The 20015-nt window shown below is 45.8% G+C and overlaps 6 protein-coding genes across 6 annotated transcripts; 1 reads left to right on the forward strand and 5 right to left on the reverse strand.

Annotated features, from left to right (window-relative positions):
* Nucleotides 1-485: 485 nt before the first annotated feature.
* On the reverse strand, nt 486-1152 carry JR316_0009044 (uncharacterized protein; the record flags this gene model as incomplete). The annotated part of the gene is made up of 2 exons (XM_047894753.1): nt 486-851; nt 904-1152. The coding sequence occupies 2 exons, from the start codon at nt 1150-1152 to the stop codon at nt 486-488; spliced, it is 615 nt and encodes a 204-aa protein (XP_047746212.1).
* Nucleotides 1153-2327: 1175 nt separating this feature from the next.
* JR316_0009045 (Oxidoreductase cicC) lies at nt 2328-4410 on the reverse strand (the record flags this gene model as incomplete). Its single annotated transcript, XM_047894754.1, has 2 exons — nt 2328-4290; nt 4346-4410. The coding sequence occupies 2 exons, from the start codon at nt 4408-4410 to the stop codon at nt 2328-2330; spliced, it is 2028 nt and encodes a 675-aa protein (XP_047746213.1).
* Nucleotides 4411-6069: 1659 nt separating this feature from the next.
* Nucleotides 6070-9942, reverse strand: JR316_0009046 (Chitotriosidase-1; the record flags this gene model as incomplete). The annotated part of the gene is made up of 10 exons (XM_047894755.1): nt 6070-6659; nt 6714-6812; nt 6863-7155; nt 7213-7508; nt 7561-7598; nt 7658-7808; nt 7864-8931; nt 8988-9111; nt 9169-9425; nt 9481-9942. 10 exons carry the CDS (start codon nt 9940-9942, stop codon nt 6070-6072), a joined length of 3378 nt encoding a protein of 1125 aa, XP_047746214.1.
* An 892-nt stretch (nt 9943-10834) lies between these two features.
* JR316_0009047 (LysM domain-containing protein) lies at nt 10835-13008 on the forward strand (the record flags this gene model as incomplete). Its single annotated transcript, XM_047894756.1, has 6 exons — nt 10835-11231; nt 11299-11701; nt 11765-12292; nt 12368-12493; nt 12562-12740; nt 12812-13008. The coding sequence occupies 6 exons, from the start codon at nt 10835-10837 to the stop codon at nt 13006-13008; spliced, it is 1830 nt and encodes a 609-aa protein (XP_047746215.1).
* Nucleotides 13009-13876: 868 nt separating this feature from the next.
* Nucleotides 13877-15999, reverse strand: JR316_0009048 (Metacaspase-1; the record flags this gene model as incomplete). Its single annotated transcript, XM_047894757.1, has 15 exons — nt 13877-13903; nt 13959-13979; nt 14033-14195; nt 14252-14316; nt 14374-14442; nt 14507-14683; nt 14768-14788; nt 14843-14983; nt 15040-15090; nt 15142-15201; nt 15254-15360; nt 15413-15470; nt 15523-15605; nt 15660-15789; nt 15850-15999. 15 exons carry the CDS (start codon nt 15997-15999, stop codon nt 13877-13879), a joined length of 1323 nt encoding a protein of 440 aa, XP_047746216.1.
* A 1272-nt stretch (nt 16000-17271) lies between these two features.
* JR316_0009049 (Metacaspase-1) lies at nt 17272-19464 on the reverse strand (the record flags this gene model as incomplete). Its single annotated transcript, XM_047894758.1, has 12 exons — nt 17272-17467; nt 17532-17577; nt 17631-17718; nt 17790-18097; nt 18173-18343; nt 18423-18459; nt 18509-18559; nt 18618-18655; nt 18714-18776; nt 18837-18897; nt 18954-19039; nt 19107-19464. The coding sequence occupies 12 exons, from the start codon at nt 19462-19464 to the stop codon at nt 17272-17274; spliced, it is 1503 nt and encodes a 500-aa protein (XP_047746217.1).
* Nucleotides 19465-20015: the final 551 nt, after the last annotated feature.

The raw sequence follows: 20015 nt of genomic DNA on the forward strand, positions 1-20015 counted from the left end.
GCTTGACATCAATGACATGACACATCAATTCTAATGACTTTATTAGTTTTACGCATGTGTCACGTTGGTAAACGCGTTGCGCCCTATACGCGACAAGGGGCAACTTCCCAGGTCGGCGGACACATATACTTTTAGGGCCGTACGGTGCATAATCACGAAACCTGACCCAACGTTATGTCCATGTAATGCACAGTACTTTGTACAAGTGTTTAAAAAGTAGCAAAGTGTAACCGAATTTAAGACGTATGTGGTGTCATGATTACAAACGAAATTATAAATGACTGAATATCCCAGTAAAGAATAGGTAATGCCATGTAGTATCATAGTGTACGGATGTATGTGTGTCGATGCGAGCGAATATGTGTACAAGTGAGTGCAATTGCAAAGGCAAGCAAAAAAGAGGCGATGAACGTGAAGCCAGGGGAAGTGAATGGAGTTCGTGTGATAAAATGCTGAAGTGAAAAAAAAACTGATGTGTGTGGCGATTATAAGGGATTATATTTCCATGCTTCGCTGAAGTGTCGAGCCTGTGGCATTTTGATGAAATTTTCATCGTGTTGTTCGACGGGCGGTGCTTTTGGTGGGGCTACAATCTGCTCGTGATACTTTGCGTATATCGCGGACAAATCAAGATTGAAGCCGAGTTCTTGATTGAGTTTCGCAGCATGTCTGGTAGATTTGATAATGCGCTGGATAGCTGCACCGATATCCAAGAGCTGCTGTGTAATGTTGGGATCCCCGACCTTCCGTAGGCAAGCTATTTCGAGGTGCCGGCGTCGCATTTGGAGTTGATCATAAATTGACATAAGCCGACAGTATTCTCCTGCGAGGTAGCTAGGGGTATATGATGCCTAGGCTTGATGTCAGGCGTGTATTCGAAGGAAGTGAATAATCAACACATACAGGAAGGGTGATTAGTGGATCTGGCGACTCGGATTTGTGTAAGCCACGAGATGCGATGAACGTTTGATATGTGTCAGACACCGTCAAGGAACTTGAGGGGTTCTCATGAGCAACTCCGGGGACGAGAATGTCAGACGATGATGGCTCGGGTAGATTGCAACCACGATCATACGATTCTCGAGATCGAATGGATGATACTGGTCGAGCATAGGGTTTTTGGTGTCGAGCCTTCTGCTTTACGCTGTTCATTTTGCCGCCGTGTGGTTCCGTGCAGTGTGAATCGACTCGCGCTCGCCATGAAAAAATACGTTCCATCAAGTCCGGATGGCAGAACTTGCTGCATAGCCCCTGAGGCAAAGGTTGGGAAGGCATCGAATAGTGGTTGGAAGTTATTCCACTAATGTGGAACTCAAGCCTTTATCAGGGTTATGCTCATTCCTTGAAACCAGCGATGATCCAGCTGGCAGCGAGAGTGGAACAAAGAAAGAAAGTGGCATGACACAAAGCAGCCTGGTCGAGTTATATATGAAGTACGTCACATACCAATTACAATTACGAGATGGTTCCAGGTAATGCTAACCATGTTGCGAGCTAGTTGACCCTGCCGGAATGCAAGAAAACGGCGATGGCGTAAACCAGGTTGCTGGCCGAGCCAAACCAATAAATAACATGGCACTTTGGGTTGTCAATCTGAATACACGTGGGGTCATCAGAGAGGAGAAGCGATCTTGTCAACTCGAATAGATCAGCGAAGTTGTGTTCTAAATCGTCGTTGTTCAGGCTAGCGGATATGCGTATCTTGTGCACATCATGAGTAATCGGCTATGTACGCATTCTTGAGGTCGAGGCAAGTTCAGGCAAACTTGTCATCAGATTTTTCAAAAGAGACTTGGCGATGTTGAGAAATTCCGACCCCAATGGCAACATTCTATGCTGCTCTGCGAACGGAATTCCGAGAGGAGCCGGTTGGAACAGAGTGATGACGGGTAGAAGTCTTCCAAAGGTTTCCTTCTCGCCGGTAAATTTTGCTTCGGTTAAGCGGTTCGGCAAGTCGGGATGATCCACTTCTAGTCAATTTTCACACCTGTTTCGACATTCAACTCACCCCTATACAGATACACTAGCACACTTAGAGCGGTCATATCAAAGTTGAAATGCGAGTGGCATAAAATGTGGCCCCACAGGACGGGTGCACGTTGACCCAAACCACTTGAAAAATTTAGATAGATAACAAATTTGACGCGGTTGTTTACAGGTTTAAATAACCAAAGGAAATAAGGTCCTTTGAGCGGTAAAAATCAAAGAGATCTTAACAAAATATCACACCAGACCAGTTAGGGGTACTGCAGAAAAAACATGATGGTAAGCGATGCAAGGGTCTGATATTACCCTGACGCAGTCTCTATGCCGTATAGCAGAAAATATCATTGAGCGTCCTGGATGATAGTGGCGGCCGCTTTTTCAGATATCATGTAGACTGCGGCAACGATGTAGAGACTAGGAATGTTTGGAAACACGCTGGCGTCCACAACTCGAAGGCCCGAGACACCTTTGACACGGAATTTCGAGTCCAGCACAGAAGTTGTTATGTCGTCATCTGCGCCAATGGGAACTGAACAACTTGCGTGATGACCCCAGGCTTCGTCCCTAATCCATTGCTTCACGTCAGCTTCGCTTTGAATGGCTGGCCCGGGGATCTCTTCAGTGAAAAAACCGTCAAGTGGAAGTGCAGATTTGAACATCTTCCGAGCAAGCTGCACGCCTTCGAACGACGCTTGCGCGTCAAGATCCCCGCCCACTGTATAACTCTTGAAGCTGATCTGAGGAGTATCCCTTGGGTCACTCGATCGAAGGGTGACTGTGCCTGCGTTATTCCGACTATGAGCTTTGAGCACCAACCACGTCCAGTGCCGACTGTCGGCGTTTGTGCGATTTGAGTAGCCAGGGAAATAGCCATGGAAGTTCGCTGGTACACCTGCAATAATAATATCGGCCTCCGTCGGTGCAGAGACGCTTGTTTGCTGCACAATGCCTAACGCGTACCCATTGGATGCGTATAGACCGTGGTCAAGCGAATTATCGCGCCATTGAATGAAGCAGGGATCATCCGTGGTGTTGAGGAATGTGCAGCCAGCTAGATCAACAAAGCCGCTGTCTGCTGAGCCAACAACGCCGACTTCGTATCTGTCCTGCATGTTGGTGCCGACCGCGGGCGAGTCGAGCACGACAGGAATATCAAACTGAGAGAGTTCATCAGCTGGACCGATACCAGAAAGCTTTAAGAGCTGTGGAGTGTTGAATGTTCCTCCCGACAAAATTACTTCGCGATTGGCGAAGAAAGTCCCGGAGCCAGTTGGATTCGCCCCGTCAGAATTTGGATCGGCTCGGTATAGGTGGCTTCCCTGGAGATACTCCACACCTATTGCACGGGGAGTCCCAGAAGTGGAGTTGGTATCGAAGATAACCCGCGTCACAAGGGTATTGAGTTCAATGTCGAGTTTGAATTGTTTGCTGCCGTCCGCATTTACGGCATTAGCGGTGTCCAATATTAGTTTACGTTGGCTCGAACGCGTCTTGGGTCCGTTGGAAACAGAAATAGGAACCTGGTAAAGTCCTGTAGTTGTATCTCGTGTAGGTGAGTCGTTGTTGAGATCCGTAATCAGGACTTGGGCTAAGCCGCTGAGTGTTGATAATAAACTGCCGAGTAGACCTTGACCCATCGCGGTGGCAGCGCCTTGCACAAGACTCAACACTTTCGTGTCCTTGAGAACAAGATTGAGGCTGGTGAGCGAGGTGTCAAGCCAACCAGCAAATCCATGGCCCGATGTTCCCGGCAAGACATATTGGTTGTTTTCTAATTTCTCCCAGAATTGACGCATATTGGCAGCACTCCACGATGAGTCTCCAGTGATGGTCGCAATATTATTCCAGTCGCTTTCAGCAGGATATATCATCACCATGGCATTGTGTTCCGCACACCCACCCAAGGTTCCTGTCCTGGGATAGTAAATCCCAAGAGGTTCGCTTCCAGCAGGAGGATTTGGGCCAACAAAGAAACGACCATCGGGTTGCTTCCAGGTAAATTTTGAGTCGCGTTGGGCTGTTGCAGGGTCATCGTAGTGCGAGACAAAAAATTGCCAGTGAATTGGCGTATACTCGGAAGCCTGGGCGTTCAACGCAGGCACCCGAACAAAATCGTCGTCACCATTATCGTCTCCGGCATCAACCAACAGGACAGAAAAACCTGCTTGAGCTAGTCGAGCAGCCAGCGGACCCCCGCCAGGGCCAGACCCAACTATGATATAATCCCATGTATTGGTAGACGAATCATTAGCGGCACGGGGTTCTCGTTGGTTTATTGAGGCTGCATTGACATACAGGAGGTGCCTTGGGATATATCAGACGTCTAATCTTCTTAAAACAGAGTAATTCAAGTACTCACCAACACAGAAAGTAGATGAAGGATAAACAGGACAAGGAACCTTTGAAGCACCCCATTGCACGCATTTATTCGTTGACTAGTCAAATCTAAAGAATTGACCACTCGGGTAAGCGTCAAAGAGTTACTACGATCTTATTGCTCACCGCTGGCAGATCGAGAGCAAGCCTTTCACTTAGACTCTGATACTGTCAAAGCCACGGGCGTAAACGAACAGGTTAATGGGCAGCGTGGTTTATAAAGCATCATCGCCAACTTTTTTCATGTGAGTTTGGTACAGAATAGAAATGATCAACTGCTCACCAAAGTATTCAGAATCCCGGGGTGGTCCTAATGAACGCCAAAAACTTTCTCATGGAAATCTAACCCTGACTTGACAGTAACCTAGTGTTCCAAATTTTTTCTTCGACCGAGGCATGAAAGCGAAACTCGAAAGACGAAATTAGGCGTAAAATGTGTCCTGTTCCCTGAAGTTTAGGATGAAGCCTCTGTCCATAGCACGGTTCTGAGCGCAAATATCAGGTTATTTCTCGTGTAAATATTCCCACTATGTGTCCTAAATTCATCAGAGAAGCACCTTTCATCTTAGTATGTTTTAAGAACAGGACGCAAAACATAGCTCACAGAAGGACGTCAAAAAAACGTCAAAAAAGTCCGTTTTGCCGTCCATCTTCTATCGGTTAGAAGAGTGTAGCATGTTTGCATGATCCAAATTACGCCTGATTGCTTTCGATATGTTGTTTGAAGGTATAAAATTTGTCCCGGCTGGTAGTTGCTTGTGCCAGGATATGTACGCGTAACACAAGAGAGGCCAAGCACGTGTCACGATTTGTTGACAGCGAAAACTTCCATTCAAATTCCCCGTTGATTGATTAGAAGCTGAGCTCTCAGCTCACATTTACCTGCCAAAATTCTACGTATAATTCACAGTCTATTTATCTGTCCAGTGATTTTGCACCTTTTCCGGAATTACAAGTTCCTACCGCATTATAAGTAGCCAAGTGACCATATGGGCCCTTCGGTTCATTGCAAGTTTGAACTCTGATTTCCAATGGAATGACATCTCTTGTTCACTGCCAGAAAATCTCAACCCGCAGTCGGCCCTTTCGCTATGACAAATTTTCGGTCTGAAACCATATATCTACTGCATATACATGCGTTCACGTTGAGAAATCCACTCTCGCTAAGAAATCTCATGGAACTTCCAAAGGATGCTGAGTATACAAATACAAAGCCAGGTTCGTCCAGTGTGTCCAAACTTCCACTCTGAGAGTGAAAAACTTAAATACAGCTTCTTTTGTACATGCCAGATGCACTGGAATGAGGATAATCAGTCCTCCCGTACCATCAAGTCTGAATGCATTCGAGTCCACCTTTAGATCAATTCAATTTTTATTTGACCACTAACAATGATTTCAAAGGTACCATATATGTGCCCATCATCTCAAAGGTCTCAACCGGAAATAACATGTAGTCCACATTGGGACTGCGCCATTCCTGCGGGAATTTGAGGTTGATTTAATTGTTCAAACAAGGTGTTGGATCTCTTCCGAAACCAGTGGAAACAACGGTGCAGTGACATTGACTTTCGTTAAAAGCATTGATTCAGAATTAGATTAATCATAAATAGTACGAAAAAGCTACAATATATCAACTCAATGATATGTTGAAAAGGATACTTTAATTTCTTTTGTTACCTATAAACCACCACAAAGACGCCCCCCCTTCTAGACGCCGTCGTTATCTTGACCAGGATCACCGTTGGGGTTTTGGGATCCACTTCCACCTGGTTGATTGGGATTGCCCGGTTGGAACATTCTACTTTGACGATATCCGCCCCAGTTGAATGTCTGTCGTCCACAGTCATCGGGAGGATTTAAAACAAGCTGCCCACGAGTGGAGCCTGTATAGGTGTCGAGAGTCATGATTCCATTGTTGATCATGTAATTTCCGAAACGAGTCATAAGCGCTGCCCACTCATTCAAATGGTTGTCGTTGTCGTTGTCGTCTCCCGGGTACCAGAAAAGATCGTTTTGATTACCACAGTTTAGAACTCGGGCGCGACGATTGCGATTGGGATCCTGATTGTCAACTCGCCCACGTCCGTTATTTCCCCGTCTAAATTGACCGTGGAAAGCGACGACGGCATGTATACCTGGTGCAGCGCCATGAGTAGCCGTTGCCTGTCTAATGTGATCGGTGTGGAAGTGGAAAACGACATAACGATCCGGATTAGTGTGTGCATCGGAAGGATTTTCGTCTTGGAAATTAGAGTTAATTCCTCCTGCCCCACTTCCAGAGGGTAGATTCCAGACGACTGATTGCGCCTCCGTTAATCAAACACATATACTATGAAGTCTGAGAAACATACCTTCAAGGATGGTTTCTTCAGATCCAGATCCTGTTGCAAGAATCATCTGCTCATATTCAATGGTCATTTGACCGTTCAGAATGGCCTCCACCATGAAACCTTATGCAATAATTTAGCTCGACAAAGAGTACAGAGTGGTAATTACTCACCCCACGATGGTTCTCCGTCGGGCCCTGTGTTGGTTGTGTGTTCACTGTCACCCAGGTTCCTCGAAAGTAAGGAAGCCTTCTCCGATGCTGTCGAGCTGACATTGTCAATGTTCTCAAAGCTGGTAAAGCCTCTATGCCAGAAGTCGGATGCACTCGTATCTCGTCTGCTGACCAGGTTACAGGAATTGGTGCAAACTTGGGTTCGGCTGCTATGATAGTCGGCTAAGAAGTTGATTGCATCATTCCCCATGCAAAGCAAGCTCTCCGATAGCGAAAGTTGATCCATATTTGGCCTTTATAAATTCATGAGCATTAAGTCATTTCGTCAATAGTTGTTTATGTCAACGCACCAGTCGCCAAAGTATGAGGATATATTCGAAACAAACAGTCCATGACTCGCACCGTAGATTGTATCAAAGGCAGATTCCATTAGGTTCTGTTGATAGGTTTGACCATTTCCAGAAACGAGCTGCGTGAGCTGCTGGAGAGTTTGAGCCATATCAGCGTTGCTCAGTGTCGTCCGCTTGTCGAGGCGGGAGAGAATATCATCGATCTCTCTAGAGTATTGTATCTGTCCAACTTTGCAGGTTGCATCAGATGAAAACGCCTGGATTCGCTTTGTGAAATCAGCGACTAAAGGATCATTCTAATAACCAACCATAAGCTCAAAAAACTTGTAGCAACAACGATTGGCTTACTGTAGTTGTAGGGTTGTCGCAACAGAACGCGCCATAACCTTTAGTTGATGCAACTTGTGAGAAATTTAAACGATATCGGTTCAAGGGATATACGAACCGCTCCAGCAGCCAGTAGGATCGGTTGCGATAACCGACTTTCCGGCTGGACATGTTCCAGTACAGACAAATGGAATCTGACCCAAGAATTTTCCACCATGGTAATACCAGTCGCAATTCTCGTATGGAGGAGGTTGGTCGCAGCAGAATGACTGCGTTCGATGTTGTTGTCAGATGGGATACGGTAGCAGTTACTCTGCAACTCACCTTGTCACCAATCGCACACGGTTGCTCACCTCCAGCGCCATAATTACTGTTCGTGAGGGCCTTTTGACCATCAGGGCATCCAGCCTGGCTGAATGGAGCAGAACAAATAGGCGCGCTTCCAGACCAATGGCACTCCGATACAGCCTGATCCGAAGCCGTCTTGAGGCAGCAGAGGACCTTATGTCCTGTCCAACATTCCGCGCCAGTTCCAGTGGTAGATGATGTAACTTCAACTTCGCCATCATGACATTTCCCGTTACAGAATGGCGCACCACCTCGCCATGTGCAAGTTGGCATGTCGTTGCTTGGGCAGCAATACAGTCGCATATCGTCGCCTGAACAGCCGGTGTTGGTCCCAGTGTTACCCCTATTCTTACCGTCGCTGCGCTGCGCAGGGCTTAACCCCGCAGGGCATGATTTACCACATTCGCCGAGCTGGCACGAGGTAATGGGGTCAGATTGTTTTGTTGCTAGAAGCGATAAAGCTTGTCGTCCAGTTGACTTGGACAAAGCACCGGCGGCATTGCCCTTCGCGTCATCCGTAGAAGAGGCCCAAACCATGGTCCCACCGAGACAGTGCGAGTTGGCGTAGTCAATCTTCATCTTGAAAGTGTCAGAATCGTCATATGATACCCATTGGTTGTTATTATATGTGACCATTTTGACGGCAGCTTTAGTATCGGTCGCGACATGGGCGCCTGCTGCGACAAGGCGTTGAATTTCGGCGAACGAGAGGGTTCCGACGGATTGGGTACATGTGCCAGCATCTCCCCCAGAAGTGAAGACACAACCAGGGGTATTACAGCTAGGATCAGCGAGGGTAAACGAACGACCATAGAATCCAAGTCCCAGTACGACGTTGTCTGGGTTAATTTTGTTACGCCAGAGGAGAGACAAGGCTTCATCAATTTCCGTAAGATTGGTGTGGGCAGCAATGTACGGTCCCAAAAATTTGTTTGTCGAATCCCAAGTACCGTGAAGGTCATAAGACATGAGGTTGAACCAATCGATCGTCTTCTCAATGTTCACGATATCAAAGTGTTGGAGGTACCAAAACGACGATGGAATCTGAGAAAGCAGTTATTATCAGCATTGCAACATGAGTGGAAAGGAAGTTAACGTACTGTGATCGTAAGTCCATAATTGTGCCCCGTCGAATGAAGGGCATTTCTAAGGTTCTGCAGGAAGGTGACATAGTTTTTGTAATCGTCGGGCTTTCCAGAGCGTTCTGGAGCTACGGGATACTCCCTACAATGATAATGAAGTTAGGAAGCAGCGGATCATACTTGAGAAAGAGAAACTAACCAATCAATGTCGACACCGTCGAAGCCGTATGTCTCCAAGAATGACAATACCGATGCAAAGAACTTGGACTGTGCATCACTCGACCCAGCAAGGTCAGAGAAAGTAGTAGCAGTAGGTTGGTCTGGATCATTCATGGACCACCCGCCAATCGAAATCCAGGTTTGAAGTCCCGGATTGGTATTTTTAAGTGCCGTAAAGCGCTTGTACAAAGCAGGGTCGGCGTCGCTCATCGGTGATAAAGCAAATGTGGTTGGGTTCTGCATTGGGAATTTTAACACAAGTTTTCATGATTACAGAATGCAAGACACTTACGACGAAAGCAAAAGCAAAGTTCAGATGGGTGTACGAGCCAATTGGAATGCTTTCTGGATACATCTTGTCGCATGGACGAGTAACACTCCAAGCTTCATAATACCCAATGGTCCGTTTTGAAGAGCTAGATCCGCCAGAGCAAGAAGGGGCAGTTACCGTGGCATTTCCACAAAAGTCTGATGTTGTCCCGCAGAATCCGAATTTTGAGCAGCAAACTTTTAGGGGACATTCCTCAGCGTTGGACCACTGCGCACCCCAACCGGGATCACAGTCAGACTTGCGATCGCAGTTGGATATGCAGTTCTCTGGTCCACAGGAGTCTGGGCCTAAGCCACAGGAGCCAAACTTTGTGCAACATCCAATTTCGCAAGGTTGGGTGGGACTGCAAGTGAATTGTGCCGACGTGGCCACACTTAAAAGGAGTGCCGTCAGCCAGATTGGTGCACCGAGTGCGAGCTTCATGGTCGACCGCTCTTTGCAAAATCTGAAGCCTTGGGATTTCGCCGATAGATGGGAGGGTTTGGTCGGCTTTCGATAAACTCATGGCCAGTGATATGTTGTAGTTTATAAGTTGCTATCATTTCGGATTGAAAAGGTCGTAAGCTGGCTTTAGTTTGCATCTCGTCATCATGTAGACCGTCCTAAGATCTCGCACGCGACGTAATATGAAAATAACGGAGAGTACGTTGGATGAACATGTGAACGATATTTTGGGTGTTGTGTAGTATAGATCATGGTTGAGTTGACAGGAACAGGTAACGCTAATGTCACTAAACTGATCAAATTCGGCTTATAGCGGGCATATCCGTTGGCCGAACGGTTCTAAAATGACGCTCTACACGCGCTTATCATGATGTGCAACGCGAGACTCGTGGCAACTTCCAATCAACCACGACAACTATCATCTTGCAACTGCAAACTTGCGATGTATCGAGTAACTTCACGTCATGGTTGATGTGAAAATCTCTGGTCTGTGTCTATTCTTCAGCGCTGAGCCGTTAAAACCCAAGATCCGATATCATATGTCCAAGTTTCAGACCTTCAGTAGACCGTTTTTGCCGACTGTATGACATGTTCTGGATCTGGAATTAATCTGTAGGAGCTTTTATGTGTTCTAAAGTTACTAATCGTGCCTTCCATTGCTACTTGCAACATTACACTATGTCAATATGTTATCTCAGGATCCATTTTCTGATTCATTGACCGATTTCATCACGGATGCACAAGTGTATTTGCGACAACACTTACCCAATTTCTTTCTTACCACTTTGGGATCCCGATAACCGTATGTATTGTGAACCTTTTTTTTTGCACACTCCATTCATCCCCCACTTTGCGTCGCGCCGGTAGTATCATGTTTACTCGACTGGCCTACCCTCTGGCCTTTTCATGGATTCTGCCCCGTGTCCATGCCCAGTTCAATCTATTCGTTGATGGAACGCAGGCCGTCTCAGATATCTCACAAGGTTGCACCACAGCTCTAAACGCGACCATTAATTGCGATCCATATCTACAACAGCTGGTGTCAGACGATTATTATGGCAGTCTCAACAACGCGACCCTTCAAAATTCCGTTTGTGCAGCGTCATGTGGTATCTCTTTGAAGTCCTATCATAACACGGTTGCTTCTGCTTGTGCCAATGATCCCCAGCCTTGGGATGGTGTACCAGCCGTTTGGGCGGGAGACGTTATATGGGCGGCCTACAATCAGACATGTTTGAAAGATCCCACCACCGGAGCGTATTGTGTCGGTAAATAACTCTTCATACTCCACATCTCTATTTTTTTGCTTTCCTAAACTCATATCGGGTTGCATAGACCAAATAGCTTCTAGTGGTGATACTGATCAAGATATTCTTGCGCTACCCCAGACCCAGTTATGTTCCCCTTGCACCCTAGCTCTCATAAAAGTCATGCAAAGCACTCCATTCTCCAACTACGATAGCTCATACGCCCAGAAGTATGCCCAAATTCAATCTATCTGCAACACTGGACCTCTTCCAACTGGAGCCCAACCTCCTGCCACCAATATCACTGCCCTTCCAGGAGTTGCATCCGGCAATCCAGCTAGTTCTACCTGTCTTTCTGGCAATCATTATACTGTTCAGGCTGGAGATGATCCCCAGGCAATTGCAGTCGCACATGGCGTTCCTACTGGACCTCTGAAAACCCTCAATGGAATCTTCCCTGACGGCACTAACCTATTCGCCGGCCAAGATTTGTACGTACTCAAATTACCGTCTATGTAATGGTAATCTTTGACAATGACATTTTCTGCGATTAGATGTCTACCTAGGACGTGTCCTATCTATCTAGTACAGGCGAATGACAACTGTGCCGCTGTCGCTTCGGCACATGGCCTCACCTTCGCACAGCTGGTTAGCTACAACCCATCGATAAACCAGGACTGCTCTAACCTTGTTTCAAATACCAATATATGTGTCGGGCCTTCTGGAGCCGAATATACCCCTACAACGATACCTGGGGCTACTTCAACCACTTCAGGCTTTGCAATCTCCACCGTAGCCCCTCCTGGTGCCACGCCCTTCGGAACCACCCCGGAGTGCGGTAAATTCTATCAGGTCAACAGTGGAGATAACTGCCAACAAATCTCCCTTAACAACAGTATCAATGTCGATCTTTTCGAACAGATTAACCCATCGATTAATTCGGGGTGCACCAATTTGACTCCTGGTTTGTATTATTGTGTCTGGCCGCTCTCGGACTGGAATGCCACAATCACCACAACCTCCACCATTGCAACCCCTCCAGGGCCAACACCTTCTGGCAGCACGCCCAACTGTTACCAATGGTAAGCTAGCATGCCTATCACATGGACTCCCGCTAATGTATTGAACCTACCTACATCTTCTATTTTCTTGTAAAGGCATACTATTGTTTCAGGAGACACTTGTTCAGTATTAGAAGCATCCTTCGGCATTACCATGGCTCAACTACAAACCTGGAACCCCCAGCTTAACAATGACTGCACTAACCTTTTACTAGGCGAAGCGTAAGTTTTTCATATATGCCGGAGTTAATATTCAATTTCGGGGCTATCTGACCCTGATCCATCGGCAGCTATTGCGTTAATGGCGCAGCTCCGGGATCGTCAATCACTTCCACCCCGGCGTCTAGCACACCAACAGTCACACCGACCTCAACCCCAACGTCAACCGCTACCGGTTCAGCCACCCCGCCAGGCCCCACGCAGGCCGGAATTGCAAGCAACTGCGATAAATACGTTCTTCAACAAGATGGTAAGTGTTGCGGTCTCTTTTAAACTCCGGGCGCTTATCAATTGACGCCGTGGGCTGTTCGATGACTTCAGGCATCTTCTGCTTTGACATGGCCAACAATGCAGGTATAACGCTGGACCAACTGTACGCATGGAACCCTGCGTTGAATGGGGATTGTTCGGGCCTGTGGGAAGGCTATGCGTATTGCATCGGAGTGTCTTCGACGTCAGCAGCTCACAGACGCCGTCACCAGCAGCGAGCAGTAGAACATGCTGCTGTACATTACTAAGATACACATATCTCTTTCCAAGTAAGAAACAACTCTCGGCCTTCAAAACTTATCTTTATTTTAGTGTCTTAATTTGAATCCACTTCTCTATCTTGGATATACATTGGATTCTTGAAGTACATTGCTGCGATAACGTATGGTGTTAAGGCTAGACATTAATATTCTCTGAGTTGGCTTTGTCAAGGCATTCAGCTCACTCCAAAGTATACCTGCATTTTGAATGTTGACATCGGCAAAATGTGAGAAGCGATGCCTTCCATCAGAGTTCTATCAGAACGTCGTTATCATTCTGGTAGGATCCTTGTCATTGGAGCCTTATCAGGGTTTTATCAGTTAAGGACGATTACTTCTATGTAGCAATTCTATCAAACACTTCCGGTTACAAGGAGGGATGTTGAACTACATGAACCTGATTCACAGGAAGGATCTCTAAAAACAAATGCTAAGCTAATATTATTATATATTATAGCATGTACTAATATCACTATTATAATAACAATAATTTGGCATCGAGAAATGTGAGTCTACGATTATACAAAAGCGAAAGCAAAACTTCGCTAGGAATAAAATGAAAAATAATTTCCAAAACAGTGACAAAATAGAAAAATGAATAAAAGGCACGCGGATGCCATGAAAGGCCGGGGACGGAATAGCTGAGGGATGTCACCGCTAAAAGAATTGCATTCCATGCTGGGATGACCTCCCTGAGAAAGTCATCTGAAAGTAAGTACGATAGAGGTTGCGCCTGTGGTTGGAACTTGGTTCCTGTTGTGTAAAATCAATCTGAAATGGTGACATCTTCGAAGCGAGGAAGGCTCTCAGCAGACCGGTCGAGGGCCAAATAAAACAGGTATAGGCGTTAAACTCTTCAGAGCTTTAAAATCTCGTCAGTATGCTAATAGAGTGCGTGTTAACTTCATAATTACGTATGTAGTAGATGAGAATCTTACCAATGGCACAAGACTTGAGAGCTATAGATGTTGCAGTCAACGAAAGAATATACGGGTAGATCATCTTAACCGACCTTGGGGTCGGATATAACTTTACACATCTCCCGCTTTCTCTGATGAGGAGCTAAACACCGACTATGTCCCCTGAGGCTGCAACTAAGCTCGTGGCACTTGGTCTTATTAATGAAGTCGTCCATTTTCGCTTTTTGGGACTTTTGTGCCTCGTAGATTGCACTCCTTTGAAAATATTTCACATTGGTATCACACATTCTGCATGGTATTATTGAACGAACCTTGCAGCTTCCATTATTTGTGCATACGTGGGTGTCCTGTTCTCTTTCAGAAGCGCGACGATTGCCTAATGGTATGTCATGATTATTGAGCAATAGGGGACCCCTATCGTTGCTGCACGTACGGTTGTCATTGTACCTCCATCTGGTCCTTCTACGGATTGTTGAGAATCGTCGCAAGCAGAGATGGATATCTACCGCGCCAGTCATTGAGTCAGAACTTTGACGCGGAGGCCCCAAAGTAGTCATAGAGCGTACCACTTGACAACGTCTTCCACGGACTCGACGACAAAAGCCATTACATTTGGTCATTTTCGCTTCTTTAGGTTTCTTCGGCGACCTAGATGCAATATCCTTTGAACGGCTGTGATTTTTTTTGGCGGCAATCAATAGCAATCGGGAAGTTTTTACTCGCTGCTTGACTCTGTTCTTCTGCTGGGATAGAGGTTCGGTTATCACTGAGAGCAAAAAAGGTGCTAAGTATGAATTCTCTACGAGCCACGAGCTACGTGCACATACCTTTTCGAAGTCCATTCTGAACTAGAGCAAGATAAATTGTACGTATAATTGACGATATTCATTATCAATTCTCACCAAAGCCCCTCCATCCACCAATGTGATTGCAACGTTGATGCTCAAGGTCTGTAGGATAACTTTGAGAAATGTTTCATAGATAAACTTGCCAAGGTGAGGCCTACTGAGTAGAGTCCCTGAGTGGCATGTATCGAAGAGGGCCTATAATCCAATGTTATTTTTGCAACAGACCACCAATTCAGATTAGTCCAGCTTACAGTGAGACGGGAGTGCTTGGGAAGGCAATTTACAAGATGCTCTCTCAAAGTCTATATACAATAATTATGAGCATGAGTTATGGCAGGAACAGTCCCACTGACCTTGTCGGTAATGATCCGTTCGTGATTAATGTCGGTAATGGTCCATCCATGATTCAGATACTGTACACGACATGCATCACTTGGAATAAGGACTGAAAGCGTTGATGAGTACATTTTTCCAACTACGTCGTTCTGTAGATAATGGGAAATCCGTACATTCTTCCTGGCCGTCTTCTTCTACTCCAGCAAAATCATCACGATGGAATGAATGACCTGAGTCTGTGTTCATTGTCAAAAGGATGTTTCGAACTAGATCAAAGGCAAGACATACACGCGAAGAAAAAATCGGCGTTCGAGTTGTCAGTCATACAGTTCTTTAATTCCCTCATCTGCAAAATAGATATTACAAATGGATGTTGTGAACGGCATAAAAAGACATACGATGTTGTCGTGCGTGGGAAGCAGTTCTGTCGGTGTTCCTTGCCTATCACTTAGAATAATAAATTTCGTGTAATTAAAATCATCTGCAGTAGAGCATTAAGCCTGCTGCACTACAAAAGAATGAAAATATAACTTACTCCTCAATAAGTCCTCTAATAAGTGTATGTCTTTATGTGAACCTGTCAGCTCATATCTTCCGTCGCCACGCAAATAGCCAATGCCAATGAGAAAAGCGATTTTTTCCTTGTCGCGATGTCGGAACCTGGCCTAGATAGAACGTGTCAATATGTATAATTGTAAAGAAAACGAGAAAGAGTCGGTGCTTACTAGTGTGCGCAAATACAAACGAAGTTTGCGAAACACTTTCGCGGTGCGTGCTGTCTGTGATACCAGCGGGACGGTGTCGGATGAGGGAGACAATGTTTGCTGCAAATCAGGATCTTCGAGAGGCACATAATAACTGGGTGCTGTGGACATGTTCCCCACTGTTGTAGGGCGGGGAACCCCCAGTGCGTTTGACAGGCTTTTTATATTCTGCACCAGTGAGGCTGTGATATTAGTATATATCCTTCATAATTAACAGCCCCCCTCCTCCCTGGGCCATGATGACCTTGGCGCATGTGTTTGGTGATTTTCTACCTTTGGTCCGACATTTTTATGAGGGGAAGAATTTGGATGCGTGCCAATCGACGACTGCGAACAAGTTTCGAGTATCGCGATCGTATCAGTTGGAATCAGTATTCTTCATTTTCGTCTGCGGCCCGGTGGCTGAAAATCAGTCGCCGGTTATGTGAGAAGGATCCCCCGAAGTAACGATTCACGACTTTATACAGCACTTATGGCAGATCGAAATAAAAGATAGGCATACTCATCACCAAATGGTGTGATTTTGTAGTAGCAAAACAGACTGGAGCGACGGCTATTCAGTTGCGAAAACTACATATAAGGATTGTACAATAACTATCTACGAATGTATATCAGATTAACAGTTATTACGCGAAAGTAAAGTAATAGGGATAGAGGTTGAACAAGACCATAAACGTAAGGGCTACGTAGTTTATTTCTTGTCAATGAAATGTATGCACAGAGTACCACGGCAAAACAAAAAAAAAGCAGGGAAAATATCGGATTTTTCCAACCGCACACAAAGAAATAGGATCAACCGAAATGACCGACCGGAATGAACAAGGAAAAGGCATATGGGTAACCTTCACCTCTGATATACAATTTCTCGGAGCCGCGCAGACTTGATGATTTTCGGTAATGGAAAGGACAATCAGGAAACTGCAAGGAGACTGCATATGAGGCGTAATTAAGCACTGCCGACCTGAAAACAAAATGACCTTACCTCGCGCATGGGACTATTGTCCCATGTCCCACATCGGCAGTAGTGCATTCGTAGATGTGTTGCCGAGCTCATGAATGGGCTGGTCAATCAAGGTGGACCTACTCTGTTATGGACAGACAGTCGAATCATTTCGAGTCAGAAATGATCTGTGATGCAAATGCAGTGCAAACAAATTTGGGTATGCAGGGGGTCATATTAAGAAACCGGTCCATGTTTGCTTGAAACACCAAAAAACAGTGTTTATGGAGCAAAGAGTCGTGTCATGTCCTGAATTTTTGGCTAATCATCAGTATACGGATACTTGGATAAAGTTCAGAAAAAAGCTTACAAGTGGAAGGTCACTGGAAAGCTAATTGAATGATGCCACCCAAAAGAACAAAAAGTTGTTTTAGCATCACGCTTCAAACATGAAGAAATGGCAAGACCACTTTTGTCAGAATGCTAACCTGAGGATTTTGAAAATTATTCATCTCCACCGGATCACCCTCCCTGGGCTTCTTCCCCTTTTTACGCATTTTTTCATTTGCTATCCTGACGGCTTTCTTATACTCTCGAGCTCGGTCATGCAAATCCACATAAAAAGCGTGGATGTCGTGACTGAGAATAAGAAACACGATAAATATGATATATTCTACATCGTTGAAAAAGTTGAAAGATGCACCTAACAAGCGTCATTAGGTCCGCTAACGTAGGATGGGGATCTTTCCCTAGACACAGCATCAGCCAAGGCCGCCTACAGAGCATACGAGGATTTGCTTACTCAATATGTTAACGAGAACTTGTGTCATCGACGTGCCGTTCCTGTCTTCCCAAGACTTCTGGCCATCTTTCGCGGAAGAAATAGAGATCTGATGTCATTAAGAGGAGAAATTTTCACAAGTAAGCCAGCTGTTCTAGGTGGGAGAGCACGAGGACATACGACGTCCGCTTGCACAGCGCTTTCGTCATGAAGTGCATGCTGTCTACAGTAGCCAGTGCAGTACATTGCTACCGGTGAAGAACATTCCTGCCGAACGGTGGGAGAGTCTATCCAGAATTTAGAGGCGGATGTCGACACCAGGTCCGTGGTGATGGACAACTTGGATTTGACGTGCCCAGCTGTACCCGGATTGGGTGTTCCTTCATGTATTGATATAGAGTCTGTAGGCGAAATAAGAACTTTATCGATGGACGAGTGCGCCCAAGCTTGCGCCTTTAGCCGCGTTATAGCATTTGGCATTGAAATCTCTAGAAAAAGGGACGCGAAAAACGCGAATTGTCTGTTAGAACAAGGATGGGCAATCAGTTGTCCTAAAAGCTCACTTGCTCGCTGACGTTCTTCAAAAAGATCAATGGGTAATGTGAGCTGATCATTCCTCTCCCTCAAGATGTAAAGGGTGAACTCACTATTACTATTCAACAGGGTGGCCGTCTTTCGAGTTCCTTTGTTTATCCAGGGCACATAGACGCGATTACATCTGAAATGCTTCAGGTCTGCTCAAAGGTAATCAGTACCGTTGTCCGCGTTGGAAGTTGGACTTCAGTTTCTTCCGAAGTACAGACCCATACATACCAAGCAAAGAGCCTGAGTGACATGAGTCAAAGACAGCCTAGCGGCATAATTAAGAAGGATCCACATTTACAAAAGGCCGTGCTCACAATCAAAGATGTTTTTGGTGGTAGTGGGTCAACGAGTGTTTCTTTTAGTATCTGGAAATATCTCGACTGAGCAAGGGAATGGTAGTTGGACAACAGCACCCAATCTTACATCGTCCTTAATTCTCTTGCCGTCAGAGGTCTCGATGACTATGTAGTCAAGATTATATTTCTCCGCATGATATATGTGATAATCAATCCGACTTACATTCGTTCTTGCGATCTTCTTCGGAAATATCTTCTGTATCTTCCTGTACCGAGTGACCAGAGACTAAGCACAGAAGATGTGTTAGACGTTGCAAAGAGGATTACGACATCTCGAAACACTAACAATGGAAGAAAAAGCGATCTCCCTCTTGAGCTCCCTCCACTAATTTTTTCATTTCATACATCTTATGTCCGGATTAGACAGGTTAAATACATCAAGGTTTGTTGAACCATCACATACAATGTTCTCTTGGGTAGGTTGTTTATGACCTGGTAAGTCATTATCTATGAGGATTACAATATCCTCGGGTTTATAATCATAAACCTCTGATACAAGCGAAGAGCGTTTGAGTACTAGGCTACCAAGAAAAGCAAAAGGTGCCCTGTTACGCACCTATCAAAAGCTTCCGAAGAGCTTCAACGTCTCTATGAGGCCCTTTCAGCAAACTCTGTTTCATGGACTTCTTCTCCTGCATCTTCGTCTTCATCCTCTTCAACCCCGTCACCGCAAAGTTGTCTGATCTATTGAACCTGGCCGACAACGGCGACAAAGGCCCCGGAGACGCCGGGGATAATGGAGGCTGGTCTCGCACTTCCTGACACCCAATCAACAACGCCTTCTTCCGCGGTGTCTTCACAGCGGGAGCAGGATTAGCGACGGCCTGTTCTGCAACAGCTGTGGCTGCCAATACTGCCGCCTCAACTGCCTGTCTCCGTCCTTGAGGCCACAAACGACTTCTGATGATCTTCATGCCAGCGTTGCCTTGGGAAGACTCGAATCAACGAGGAGATTGTCGCGAAGGGTGCTGGCAAAGGACCGGCATATAAGGAGGGGAATCAAGCTGCATATCATAGCAGAGTCAGCGTTTATATCAGAGATGGGCGCTACGCCCTATGGTTCGCGAGAAGCAAGGCTGTGACAAATTCAACATACATACGGTGTTTCAATGAGATCAACGAGACGGGTTTGCGTCGTCAAGCTATGCCACTGGCAGCGATACTGTGCTTATAGATTAAGCCTTGGAGCTGATATACGGTGAACGTGCGTTCGTCTTTATGAGGTTTTTAAGCGCTTGAATTTTGATGATAAGAAAGGAGCTGGGGACGGAGTAAGCATCGGTAAGCATCCAATATATCAAAGTTGCCCCTAGAAGTGGCAATTCAACAACCGATGTCATCGGAGAAACAAGTTGTCCGTTGATCATTAGGATTCACTGAGGCCACTCCAGACCCAACGACTATCTTTAACAAAAATTCACCCATGAAGCAGACCAATGACTGGAGCATGGACATATGAATTCAC

This window comes from Psilocybe cubensis, chromosome 8 (genome assembly GCF_017499595.1).
Source record: "Psilocybe cubensis strain MGC-MH-2018 chromosome 8, whole genome shotgun sequence".
Taxonomy (NCBI): Eukaryota; Fungi; Basidiomycota; class Agaricomycetes; order Agaricales; family Agrocybaceae; genus Psilocybe; species Psilocybe cubensis.